The 14,707-nt window shown below is 38.3% G+C and overlaps 1 protein-coding gene across 1 annotated transcript; it reads left to right on the forward strand.

The window, feature by feature from the left end:
• Positions 1–1,697: 1,697 nt before the first annotated feature.
• LOC101740749 (uncharacterized) lies at positions 1,698–14,441 on the forward strand. The gene is made up of 5 exons (XM_038016858.2): positions 1,698–2,039; positions 9,108–10,543; positions 11,611–11,815; positions 12,808–12,983; positions 13,470–14,441. The coding sequence occupies exons 1-5, from the start codon at positions 1,910–1,912 to the stop codon at positions 14,364–14,366; spliced, it is 2,844 nt and encodes a 947-aa protein (XP_037872786.1). The 5' UTR covers positions 1,698–1,909; the 3' UTR covers positions 14,367–14,441.
• Positions 14,442–14,707: the final 266 nt, after the last annotated feature.

Genomic DNA, 14,707 nt, shown 5'->3' on the forward strand with positions numbered 1-14,707 from the left:
CAATACGAGAAATAGTTCTATATTACGACAACACGATACACTACAGATTATTAACAAATTAACGAGACACAAAACAAACGACTAACAAATATATGAAAATACAATAATGAGAGAAACGCGCGATCAGTACGAGGCTTTGTGGCGGACTGCCGGCGCAGCAGCCCGGCGTCACCTGCAATAACGCGGCCGCGCGTTGGCTCCTGATTGGCGCGCGCACGCATCACGCAATCAGGAGCCAATCAGGCGCATAACGCATTTCGTGTGACATGCTAGTACGATTTTGATTGGCGCGCGCACGCATCACGCAATCAGGAGCCAATCAGGCGCATAACGCATTTCGTGTGACATGCTAGTACGATTTTGGTCCCCATAATTTTCATACCCCGGGCCTATATATGTAAATCGATTCTAAAGGAGTAAACTCCAAAAAGTTGGTAGATTCGAGGATGGTCAACAAGAAGGCATTTAGGTGCAATGAAGTTAGTCTCTGAATTAGCAGATGAAGATCCTGAGAGTTATAGAAACTATTTTCGAATGAGTGAAGATTATTTTGATTTTTTACTGTAGGTGTTTCGAGTCCCAGAGACACCCTTGTCGCTGATATTCATTAAGATCTATTTTTTTTCTGTACTCCATCGTTGATTTGCCATTTTCAACGCTTGAAGCGCGTCCGAACTAACAATACACACGTCCGCACAGCGCAGGCCCTTTCGCGACATTTTTTCGCGAGTATTAAATTACACGTGAAACTGTTGGTAAAACTAATGTCACGAAATTAATTTCACGCCACTAATTTTGTAATGTAAATTCGGCTTAATACTTTCGTAATGCATGCATTAATTTCATGCATGCAAATTAGTTTCGTGCCCTGCGCGATTTTTTGGTGAAATTAGTGTCATGCAACTAATTTCATAGTGTAGACGCGACGTGAAACTAATGTCGCGAAAGGGCCTGCGCTGTGCGGACGTGTGTATTGTTAGTTCGGACGCGCTTCAAGCGTTGAAAATGGCAAACCAACGATGGAGTACAGATAAAAATATAGATCTTATTAATGAATATCAATGACAAGGGTCCCGAAACACCTACAGTAAAAAATCAAAATTATCTTCACTCATTCGAAAATAGTTTTTATAACTATCAGGATCTTCATCTGCTAATTCAGAGACTAACTTCATTGCACTTAAATGCCTTCTTGTTGACCATCCTCGAATCTACCAACTTTTTTTTTCTTGATAGTCTTTTTTTAAGTTTATAGGTATATAAGCATTTCTTTAGCTACATTGAATATAGCAAATTATAGCTTTGATGCTGAAGGCGCCATGGTTACTGCGATACTGTGGATTTCGCGACGCTAATTTTTTAACGAAATTACTTTCGCATATATCGAAATTACTTTCGCATATATCGAAACTACTTTCGTGAAACTGAGCTCAACATGCATGACACTAATTTCGTAATGTAAACTAGGCATAAAGGTAGCTTATTACTAGAGCCATGGTTTTCTAAAATGGTATTGCGTTAGAGTACATATTTTAAATTAATAGTTTTCGCAAGGGGAACATGGATACCTATTTAGTTATACATGAGTCATGAGCATATTCTCAGCTTAATATTATTTTAATCTGATTTCCCTTAGTTTTGTTGTTTTCAATCACAAGTGGCAAACTTTCAAAGTCAAATGTTGGCTTGTGTCAAATTGACAAATTTAATGTCAATGTAAACAGCAAATTATCCTTTGGAGTCGTTCGGTCGGTTGTGACATTTGTTTTGTTAATTTTGTTGTTTTTCACAGCACGGTTCTAAAAACCGCAAGTAATAGAAAAATAATTATAACAAAAACATATTAAAAATGTTCATAAATTAACAGAATAAATATCGAGTAGGTAGTTATTATCGTCACGTGGTCGCAATGGAGGAATGTCGTGTGCAAAATAAATTGAAACTACTGTTTGAGAAACTTCTTGAACCGAATTATGTACTTAATAGTTATTATGCTGATGGCTTAATAAACAAACTGACGAATGCCAGCACGGATCCAGGTAAATCTTTAATTACTTAGTAGACATAAATGTTGATAGATACAAGCCTCAAATAGGTATTGGAAATTCTTATGTATTAAAAAACCTTTTTTTAGTCTACCCTTTCCGTTTTTTTAGTCTACCCTTTCCGTTTTTTTTTTTTTGAAACCGTATGGTATGGTAAAAAAACCCGTTCAATCTTTATTCTATTTTATCCATATGAGAATTTCAGCATTCTATATAATTAATAGGTAACAGTCTAAATTGTAACTTAATATAAAATTAATATCATACAATATTAAATTTAACTTAATTTAAAATTAAAATCATACAATATTAATTTTAAATTTAATGAATATATGCAATAATTATTATGTGGACTTTTTGGCGGAATGTGAGGAGTGAAGTTGTGTGATTTGTTTTATTTTGTCTATTTAGTGTTTCTTCAGGTTTAAATGTGTAATAATGGTGGTTTATTAACTGTTTAATATCTGTGAAAGTGCACAAATGTGGGAAAATGAAACAAAGCCGCTGGACATAACTTCTCGGGATCCTACAAAAAGTCCACAAAATAAATTTCAGTAAATGACCACCATTTCACTGATATTATTTTCCATCCAATATCATCTATTTTCCTTTAGTTTCATCTTCATATCATTTCATTTCATTCCACTCCATATTATTATTTTTCATAGAAAGAAGAATAAAAACTAAAATAAGACATGACATAAAGGTCATACAATCCCTTAAAAAATATATTATGTCATTCATAAATACAGTTTATATAACCAATAGACAATACAATACTCTGCATTTAATTAAAAATCAATTTCAATGTTATAACAAATGTTGCAAGCTCTCATGGAATTATAATTTAATCAGTTGGACCTTGAAAGGTATTGAAGATATCTTAATTTTTTTTGTTATTTTTTATTTCTTAGATCTTAAGTATTTGTAATAATGATTATTAATGGTAGTATCCAAAACAGAAATAAAGCTTAATTTCCATCAATAAATTTTGTCTCTTAAAAAAGTAGTAAAATCTTGTAAAATGGTTGGTAGCGGCTTGGCTCTACCCCTGGCATTACTCAAGTCCATGGGTGAAGGTAACCACTCACCATCAGGTGGGCCGTATGCTTGTCTGCCTGCAAGGACAATAAACAAAAACATTTTAAAAATATAAACTGTGTGATCCTTTAAGGTTAAAACAATATGTGTTAGTTAAATTTTTTCAGCTGACCAAAAATATCATGTCATCATAGTCAGTAGTCACAATTTATTTTAATTGGCAGCCTGTTTTGCCATATTTCTGTCAACAATGAAATTTAAAAATTTAAATTGCAAGTAATGTTGAATGAAGTTGGCCTTTTATGGCTATAATTGACACATGTTAAATATGTGCTTTTCAAATACTTAATTTATTTATTAGACTGAAATTTGATTACAAATGATGTTGGATAATGATTTAATTTTCTTAAACATGTATGAGTCTCAATCTATAGATGCAAATACATCCGAACAGATTGAAAACATAAACATTCATCTGTCAGCTTTCGATCATTCTAGAAGACATTTAAACAGCTCATCAACTTTTCTTAACAATCCTAATAAGAAAAAAAAAAAGAACAATTCTAATTAGGTAATATTCCAATAATTTTTAAGAGAAAAATATTATTTTTAGATAGAGTATATTTTATTATTCCAGATGTCTTTGTTTATATTTTTGTAACTACTAATTGATGATTTCTGTTGTCTTCAGTTGTAATAATTGGTTTTTGAAATCATATTAAAATTATTATTTTTTTGATTTATCAAAAAAGTTGGACTTCGTCACGGTTGTATAGGCACTTAAGTTCCTTTTCGTGTACCACTAAATGTGAGCAGTACATGGCATACTGAGAACTGGAACTGCAGCAATATCAGAATTGTAATATTTTTTGCATGTCAGTAGAACAATTACTAATTAAAGTCGTCGTGGCCTAAAGGATAAGACGTCCGGTGCATTCGTATCTATCGATGCACCGGTGCTCGAATCCCGCAGGCGGGTACCAATTTTTCTAATGAAATATGTACTTAATAAATGTTCACGATTGACTTCTATGGTGAAGGAATAACATCGTGTAGTAAAAATCAAGTGTGTAGGACCTCTTGTGAGTCCGCACAGGTAGGTACCACCGCCCTGCCTATTTCTACCGTGAAGCAGTAATGCGTTTCGGTTTGAAGGGTGGGGCAGCCGTTGTAACTATACTGAGACCTTAAAACATGTATCTCAAGGTGTGTGGCGCATTTACGTTGTAGATGTCTATGGGCCCCAGTAACCACTTAACACCAGGTGGGCTGTGAGCTCGACCACACACCTAAGCAATAAAAAAAAAATACATGCAGCCACACTGTTTCATTCTGTACATGATTAGAAGGCCACAAGCTTCCTCGGTTTAAACTTCTAATTAGAGAACCAAGCCTATGCTTATATAAGTAAGATAAGTTGTACACAATGCATCATTTGTACATTCTACAATATTCGGTTAATTCACATGTAGTACCCGCCTAGTTACTAATCATTGGATGACAACTATGAGAAGTATTGGTAGCCTATAGCATAGTTATTCTTTGAATTAAGTATAGTTAAAAGGTCATTAACAACCATTTATCATAAGATGATAATAATAAATTATCCGAGGATCCGAGATGGCGTGTTTTGGGCGACGTCGACTGTTTACCATTTGGTCCGCAGGATCGGCTATGTAGTTACCGGCGGCCACGACGAAAGGGTTCTCGTATCGTGCCGCTTTACCGAAATGGGATCTGTACCTGTAAACAGTCGACGTCGCCCTAAACACGTCATTTCGGATCCTCCCGGTCCAGTAACGGTGCTTTTAGGTACCACAAGCACCGGTCACCGTCCTCGTCGAACCCGTCGCTTGCGACGAAGGACTCGACGAGTAAATTAACCCATAGACACAGCCCAATGTGTTTCTCGTCGAATCTTCTCGGTGGGTCGCGTTTCCGATCCGGTGGCAGATTCTGCCAAGCACTGCTCTTGCTAAGGCCAGTGTTAGCAACACACCGGTTTGAGCCCCTTGAGCTCACCTACACGTCGAGAAGAAGCTAAAATAGCCTATCAAGGCTATCAGCATAGGTAAAAAAAAAACTGTACCTTTGCAACCATTGTTCCCTCTAGTATATATATGACTTTGATTTTAATCATGCTTAGCATTTTTACATAATCTCTTGGTGAATAACAGGTTTCTTTATTTACCAAAACTGTTTCAATATGGATTTGCTAATGCTGCGCTTCATTTTCTTCGCGATTAAAAGCTAACAAGCATAAAGTATTTTAAGGCAACATTGTCATCTATAAGTAACATCGAAGAATGTATCTTTATTTGTTCAAAGTTACAGAATAATATGTAATATGTAGTAATATGTAGCATGAGCAATATGTAGAGATTATTAAGGAACATGAGACATTTCACCTGAATTGCGCTGAAATTTTCATGTCTTTTTTGTCTACCTATGCTAGTAAATTCGAGGGGTTATCCTAGCTTTATCGGACATGTAAGCGAGCTTAAGGGGCTTAGCCTGGCGACTGCTAACCCCAGCCGTAGCAAGGGCAGTGCTTCACTGAAACTCCCACCGGATCAGTCGCGATCCACTGAGAAGATTCTGTGAGAAACTCAGTGGGCTGTGTCTGTGGGTTGATTTTCACGACGAACCTTTCGTTGCATTCAGAGGGTTCGACGAGAATAGTGACCAGTATTTGGAATGCCTAAAAGTACCGATAGGGGATCGGGAGGATCAGAAGTGACGTGATTTGGGGGACGGTGTTTGTTTACCGTTTGGTCCTTGGGATTGGGTATTTAGTTACCGGTGGCCACGGTAAGAGGGTTATCGTGCCGCGCCGTTTTTTTCAAAGTAGCCCTCCAACGCCGACTTCAGATACGTATCGATTCTAATTATAGGTCGTCGTGAAGATTCCTCACGTACCACGGTGCTCCGACGGCTATAACGGCAAAAATGTAATTAAATGATTTTTTATAGGGTGTTTATGTGAGTGCGGACCCCGTGACCAACACTACACTTGTACATGCTCTAACTAAAAGTTCCCACAAATCTGTCAATCACGTCGTCTGTCTAGCCCTTATCGTGGTGATTAAAAAAACATTACAGCAGTGTCATAGTGATATCGGTCGCCGACTAGATTTGTCATCTCTACGATGATTTGGCAAATTTTGGACGTTGTATGATAACTATTGATAAGCCATAAAATGTTTAGACTCTGTCAATAAAGGTGTCGATGTTATTAATATCGCAAGGCGTATTTGCTATGCTACGTTTTTTTTTACTCTTCATTTTGGGCAGATGTGCTGCCAGTTTATACAATTTGAATGATTTATTTCGCAGGTTTTGTGTTGTTTGTTAATTGTAGACACAAGCGCGAAACCGAACTATGTGATTCCCGATGAATTTGATTTCAAGTGAGCCGTATGGAAACAAGTAGCTAGCTGCTAAAATTTGGATAAATTCTTTTTTGTTTTTTAGATGTCTGATGGTTGGTCGGTCATGGCTACCATGACGACAAACCAATCCAATTGTGGCGAAACCTTTGGCTCCGTCACGGGCATGCGCGACTAAAAAAATCCAGGAGGCCATGATCCTCGCCATACTAAAAACAGATTGTACATTTTTATCCGTTTTCTCCCTATTGTAGCGGGTTTCCGTTACACTCGGGTCCAGAAAACAAAGAAGAAGAGTGTATTTGTGTGCGCAAATGACATTTTCCGTTTACTGTTTACTGGACGCTGTAATTAAGTTCTTTAGCGATGGACAAAGGTAGAGAGGTCTGATACTGATGCTTATTAGGCTTTGATGTCTGCACGGAGTCGGCATAGGAAGTGTGGTCACTTCTGCATCGACCCGGAGCAACGGTGCAATTAGGTAGCACACTATGCGACGAATCTGCTCTGTTTAGAGAAGCATACCTTCCCCCGCTCAGCCGGGGAGGGGGGTAGAAAAGAGCGGCGTTTGGGAAGCTCCGGGATAAAGTGTTTCGTTCGCATGACCTTTTTTTTTATTGCTGTATAGGCAGACGAGCATACGGCCCACCTGATGGTGAGTGGTTACCGTCGCTCATGGACGTCAGCAATGCCAGGGGCAAAGCTGAGCCGCAGCCTACCGTTTAATACCATCCATAAGCCTCGTTTGAAGAAGGATAAGTCATAGCGCTCGGGAAACACCGTGGAGGGGAGCTCATTCCATAGTCGGATGGTACGTGGCAAAAAAGATCTCTGGAAACGCACTGTGGAAGAACTACTCCGGTAGCGGGCGGTGCGATGGTAAAAACGAGACGAAACTTCTCTAAACGCTAAAATAAAAGTATACATGTCAATTGTGTTGTCTAGTCTCTTCGGAAACATGGTGTTTGTATCGCAAACATATGCGCGTGTTGGATAGATTTCACATTAAATACCTCCGAGAGATAATGAACATATTGTGGTCAGATCGTGTCGAGGCGCGGACATTAGCTTTTAAGTTATTAGACAGAAAATTTTGGTCGTTGTGGCCGAAACCGGCTTGGAACCATGATGATGAATATCTATTAATATAGCAGTAAATTTACTGGTTATTTTAGCTAAAACCACTCGATTTGATATCAAATTCACACCACAAAATGCCTATTTCCAATATGTAGCTTAACCGTTTATTTTAATAGCACCCAAACTTCGACTCTAGCTACCCGATATAGCGGTGAAATTCGGTTTATTAACGTCGGCAACGACGAGATAATTCTTTATCAATGATCAAGTATGGTTAAGTAGTTTTTACCGTGGTAAAAAAGAGAGAAACAAATATTTACTTTTAAAAGTGGTGGAAAATTTTTGTGATTATTTGTTCTAAAAAAAATACGTATAAATACATCATAACATGTACATACAGTATTTACATACATATTTTATTTGTTTTTTATAGTCAAGCTACACCTATATACTAATATATAAATCTAGTGGTTTTTACGGATGCTCCGTTATAACTACTGAACCATGAATCCGATTGACTTGAAACTTGGTATCCATGTAGAAAATACATGTACCTAATGGATAGGCTAATATTTATATGAGTGTTGGACTCCCTAATAATAATGGCAATAAATAATAATGTTAATTTTAAATGCCCAGCGAAACGGGCGAGTACGGCTAGTACTTTATATATTTTATTGTATGTGATTCGAATTTCGAATAAACATGCTAATTCATTAATGGACCCTATCAACAAGAAGTGGCCAGTTTTTTTTTATTTAATGACCCTATAGTGCCACTAGTGAAGGTCCTTATTAAACATTAGACCAACGAGGCGATTGTTTATTTTTTTATCGCTATGGGTAGAATAGTTCCCGGCCTATGTGGTAAAAATCACAACTTGAATACCGCCACGCAATCTCAGAGACAACGTCGATGTCTCAATCGTATCGTATAAGAGCTGTCTTATCACCAGTAATTATGGCACCATTTTTATTACATGTTGTCATTCCTTCGACGTGGAGGTCAATCGCGAACATGTACATATTTAGTACATTTCCATAAATTTTCGGTACATGATTGTGTGATTGTGATATTTGAACACCGGTTTAGTCGTTCAATTAGAGTAAGCCGTGCGTCTTGTCATTTACAGAATGACGACGTTTAAAAGTTGAAGAAACATTATATAGTTTAGGTCGATTTTTCATACTTACTGGTGGTAGGACCTCTTGTGAGTCCGCGCTGGTAGGTTCTACCACCCTGCCTATTTCTGCCGTGAAGCAGTAATGCGTTTCGGTTTGAAGGGTGGGACAGCCGTTGTAACTATACTGAGATCTTACAACTAGTATCTCAAGGTGGGTGGCGCATTTACGTTGTAGATGTCTATGGGCTCCAGTACACACTTAACGCCAGGCGAGCTGTGTTGTCTTATAACTAAATTGATAAACTATTGATGTAGTCAATCGAATGGACTAATGATCACATGTTCTGTGAAGCGTATATAGAGAATTGAACTGAAAAAATCTCATAGAACCTGGCTGTGTTTATGTATGGAATTAAATTTTTGTTTCAGAAATCTCCTTTCTCGGATCATTACCGTTTTTAACTAATCTATTATTGGAAGCGATAAACAAAAGTGAAAATGCTCACGTCAGCGCCAAAGTATTTCTGACGAGAGTACTCGGGATCGTTTGCAAAACGGAACTCAATTTCACGAAGTTCAATTGTCCTCAAGGGGACATAATATTACAGGAACTTAAGCGTATCAACTCTCCCAATATCAATCCCAGTCTCAGGGTAGCATTCACGGAGGTAGCTCTGGCCATTGTCAACCACAGTTCAGGAGTTTCTTGGCTCTTAGAAACTGGGGTGTGGAAAGAAATCCTAAGTTTGGTCAATGAAAAAACAACGATCTTCGTGATAAGACAAGCGTATAAATTCGCTGCAGAATTCGTGTGGAAGCTAAATGATTTGAGAGACGTAAACAGTATCAAAGAAGTTATTAGTTATATAATAAGGCCAGTTAGCGAGGAAGATTACATGGGAATGAAAGTCTTGACAAGTGACGACGTAGAAGAAAAATGCAAGAGCTTAGAGCCAATGGCGAATATGTTAATAGCCATAATCAGCAAAGACAATCGTCTAGAACAACCCACCTTACTTCTAAGCATGATAGTCAAGGAGTTTAAGATTTCGCATTACTTGTATGTGGTAATAGACAGGATCCACCACGATGAAACGTCGTTGCTACTGTCCAAGGTTATCTTTTGGGTTGCAATAGTGAAGATTTTCCTGGAAAAACCCGCGAAACCCGGTGTCGAGTATGTCAGAGAGGATTTTCGCGATTTAGGGATCGTGTTCTTCAACGCTGTACAGTTTTTCATGTCGAGGCGCAACGCTTCGTGCGTAATCAGTTTCTCTGCGTTCTGTACCGTTATTTGGAAGATAGTTTTTGGTGATAAAACTGTCGAGAAATATGGCAAAGAACACGGAACGAGACAGATCAATTTGCGTAGCCAAAGTTTGTTTATGTGCATCGTTCCCATACTGGTGTTTATCAAGCTAGGGAAACCACCATCGGAGGCGACGCGCGAAAACATAAACGATTACATAGTGACATTATTGAATTCGTCGTGCGAATCCACGGCCAGGATATCGTTCGCGCTGAGAGATCTGATCTTAGAGTTGGACACGATGCCGCTTATCGTGCAGAGCGTGAAGAAGCTCACCTGTTTGAAACATCGCTTAAATGACGAGCAAGCGAACCTTGTGTTCCAGGCTTTATTTTACGCTCTGAGGGACTACGACCCTATAGACGACTTCGGCGACGTCAAACCGGATTATTCTTCGGTCGAAAATCAAGATAACGTCTTCGTGATGACCTACGTCCTCGACATCGTTCTGTTCCTCGTCAAGAATCACAATATAAACTGGCACGAAAGTATAGAAGTACTTTGTTTGTATTCCGTCGTCTATAATATTCTAAAGAAACCTAATTTAACTGTTAAGGTGAGGTTTTTTTTTAATTTAAATTCATGTTTCCGTTTATTTTTAAGGAAAGCATGTGAAGATCCAGTTTTTTTTATTGCTTAGATTGGTGGACGAGCTCACTGCCCACCTGGTGTTAAGTGGTTACTGGAGCCCATAGACATCTACAACGTAAAATGTGTCACCCACCAAGGTGTGGTCAAGAGATATAAATTCTAAGATCTCAGTATAGTTACAACGGCTGCCCCACCCTTCAAACCGAAACGCATTACTGCTTCACGGCAGAAATAGGCAGGGTGGTGGTACCTACCCGCGCGGACTCCCAGGAGGTCCTACCACCAGTAATTACGCAAATTATAATTTTGCGGGTTTGATTTTTATTACACGATGTTATTCCTTCACCGTGGAAGTCAATCTTGAACATTTGTTAAGTACGTATGTATTTCATTTGAAAAATTGGTTTTGAATTTAATTGAATTTTAAAGTATTCTAACTTCACAGACACTTTAAAATTCTCAATTCACTTCTTCCGCTTCGCTTCAGGTGATCCGTTCGCTGTTTCGCTTCGAGTAGTTCCGATTACTAACTGACTGCGTGCCATCTCTGCAACGCTTTTACAGTCGATACCACAACCTTTTATCGAGAATATTCCACACATCTCTAGTATTGTGTTTCCGCTATCTGACAATAGATAGCGTTGTCCTCCTCGAACGTTCTAGGTGCTACTAGATCCTTCGATATTCGTTCGACTATTCGTATCAATAATTTTGCTTCTTTACACATGAGTCGTCTATTATCAAAGGTGGCAATCTGTGCATTTGGACAAAATTTTTTTATTGATATGTCAATACAGATTTATTTGAATATAATCGTCTCTTTCAAAGAATACGGTTCAAAACCTGCATTAAATAAAGGTTAATAGTTAACCTGTTATTTATCTAAGATGTCGTTCCGAAGAGTTTTGTGACTGCCAATGGAATACAAAGTCAATAATTCGTTTTTCTGATTTACCAATCATTGTCCAAAAGTCAGATTGCCGCCTTTGATAATAGTCGACTCACATAGTTGATATATAATTTTTATTTCAGTTCGTAGTGACAGCCCTGAATGTAATAACCGTGACGATTAAGAAGTTCCTCCCGCCGAATCTGTCGCTGCTGCTGGAGTCGAAGCCGGGCTCCACGATGCACGAGCTCGGGAAACTGATCTACATGAAGCTACACGACCTACACTGGGAGGTGCGGGACTCCGCGCTCGAGTTGTTGCACGTTATTACAGAGATCTCGTTTATAAGTTAGTTTCTTACATTCTTTATAACTACTAGTTATAGTTAACTAACTAAAGCAGCGCTCGGGGAACTTTTTTAATGATTACCCCAAAATATTTTTGTGTAAGTTGATATTACCCCGTGGCGACGAACAAAAAAAATAAGAAATCGCTTCTTTTTAGCATCTTTCATATTATAGGCCCCATGATAATTTTGAAAAGAAAACAATGACTAAAAATTTTACGATTCTAAAGAAGTTTCACTTCAATATATACTTTTTACTCACAAAAGTTTCATTTTTACCCCCCAAATTTTCATTTTACTCCATTTGGGGTCATACACCCCGGTTCCCCGACCGCTGAACTAAAATGTGCACGTACGCTGGGCCGTGTAAAGTCGTATGTACCTACAAGTAACGCCATCTGTCGGTTACAGTAGTTACACGGTACTTTTAAAGTCGTCGTGGCCTAAAGGATAAGACACCCGGTGCATTCGTATCTAGCGATGCACCGGGGTTCGAGTCCCGCAGGCGAGTACCAATTTTTTAATGAAATACGTACTTAACAATGTTCACGACTGACTTCCACGGTGAAGGAATAACAAATCGTGTAATAAAAGTCAAACCCGAAAAATTATAATTTTCGTAATTACTGGTGGTAGGACCTTTTGTGAGTCCGCATGGGTAGGTACCACCACCCTGCCTATTTCTGCCGTGAAGCAGTAATGCGTTTCGGTTTGAAGGGTGGGGCAACCGTTGTAACTATACTGAGACCCTATACTGAGAACTTATATCTCAAGGTGGGTGGCGCATTTACGTTGTAGATGTCTATGGGCTCCAGTAACCACTTAACACCAGGTGGACTTTGAGCTCGTCCACACATCTCAGCAATAAAAAAAAAGTTTTAGATTTAAATAGAAGATTTATTTTATTTTATTATTTTTAAAAATAAATCTGCGTGCTCATATAAAGCGATATAACAAAATTTTGAAATGCGACGTTCGGTTTCCTTCTTTCCAGAATTCCCACCGTTCCAGAAGCAAATAATACAGGACAAACTCATAAACGTGGCCGCGACGGTCGCCTTCAACGACTACGAGGCTTACGTTCAAGTTTCTGCGCTCAAGTGTATCGGGGCTGCCAGCAAGGTCAACACTATATGGGAACTGTTGACCGCTGAGTTTCCTACAATTCAGGTAATAAAACAATCCAGTCATGGTTTTAAGATATTGACCCATTCACACTTATAGAGCCCTCCGCCGCTCATTTTCGTACGCCAATTATTCTTTAAAAAAGTATAATTATCGATATGGATAATTATAACATCGTGTAATAAAAATCAAACCCGCAAAATTATAATTTGCGTAATTACTAGTGGTAGGACCTCTTGTGAGTCCGCACGGGTAGGTACCACCGCCCCGCCTATTTCTGTCGTGAAGCAGTAATTCGTTTCGGTTTGAAGGGTGGGGCAGCCGTTGTAACTGTAACGTGTAAACTTGAGACCTTACTTGAAACTTATATCTCAAGGTGGGTGGCACATTTACGTCGTAGATGTCTATAGGCTCCAGTAACCACTTAACACCAGGTGGGCTGTGAGCTCGTCCGCCCATCTAAGCAATAACATAAAATAAAAAAGTATTTGAAAAAAAAACAATTAGAAATTCAATTCTGTTTTATTCCAGGAACAAGCCGTCAGTATATTACGCAACAACCCGGAAGGAATCGTACGCAAAGAAGCTTGCAACGTATTGTGTGACTTGTACCAGAACTTAAAAATTAGTCCAAACTTCAAACAAGTGATATACGAACACATGGTGTCGTCTGCAATTTGCGATTTCCACTGGGAAGTCCAGTTGAGTGCTTTAAGGTTTTGGAAGATAGTTTTAGAATCATTGCTGACCGACCAAGGAATGTTGGACGGTGTATTCCCCCCAGTTACGTTTTCAAGGCAGTCGAGAAAAATAGTTACTCTGAATGAAACCGAAATTCAAAGACGATTGTTTCAAATACTAAACGAACTCAGTTCCAAAGGATGCTTGACTGTATTAGTAAAGTTGTTACATGACGATACAGAATCAGAGATTATGGAGAGTGCCTTAAATATATGTGATGAATTATTAGAAATTCTTAACAAACATAAAGTTCCAGAAAGTCTTAATGCAAGACCTGGTGACCCGCAATCGATAGACGAATTGCTATCGACGATTAAAGAAGAATCAGATAGCAATAGTAATTCGGAAGAAATGGCCGATGTCGACACTGCAACCGCTTCTGATAGTGTTATTGATGGGATACTAAAAGCAGACGACATAAACTTATTAGCAAACATATATGAGAGGCACATGTCACTGCAAACTGAAGTACAGATACCGGAGAAACAATTAAAACCAAAAATGAAACTGTTACAATTGGTAACTCCAAGTCTTTTTGTCAATTACCTGAAGAGTAAAGATTTTAAACAGGTTATTAAAGAGAAGAGGCGTTGGTCTGAAGGTATTAGAAGTATTTCATCATTACTTGATGATGTACTCGGCATGTATGATGTGGACGATGAAATCAATTCCTTGGACTGTTATTGAGTAGAAATTAATATGATGCCATTCCATATATGAGATTTTAAAAGTATGTGTTTGATTAAAGTTTTCATAAACGTTTTTATGTTTTTATCTGTGCTTGGTCAAATCTAATGTAGTAATAATAATAAACCCCCTGGCTCTGTAGTGTGATAGCCTTCAAAGAGTATCCGGCAAGAAATTGATGGGGTGAGCCGAAAAACAGGCTCAGTAGTGTGAATTGGGAGAGGCCTATGTCCAGCAGTGAATGAGGGGACTGATGATGAAGATGATAGTCAAACTGTTCTTGAGTGATGCAATCTTTCTAATGGATATTTAAAACTAGATTTTAAGTTATCACAGCCGTT

Source organism: Bombyx mori, chromosome 17 (assembly GCF_030269925.1).
Source record: "Bombyx mori chromosome 17, ASM3026992v2".
Lineage (NCBI taxonomy): Eukaryota > Metazoa > Arthropoda > Insecta > Lepidoptera > Bombycidae > Bombyx > Bombyx mori.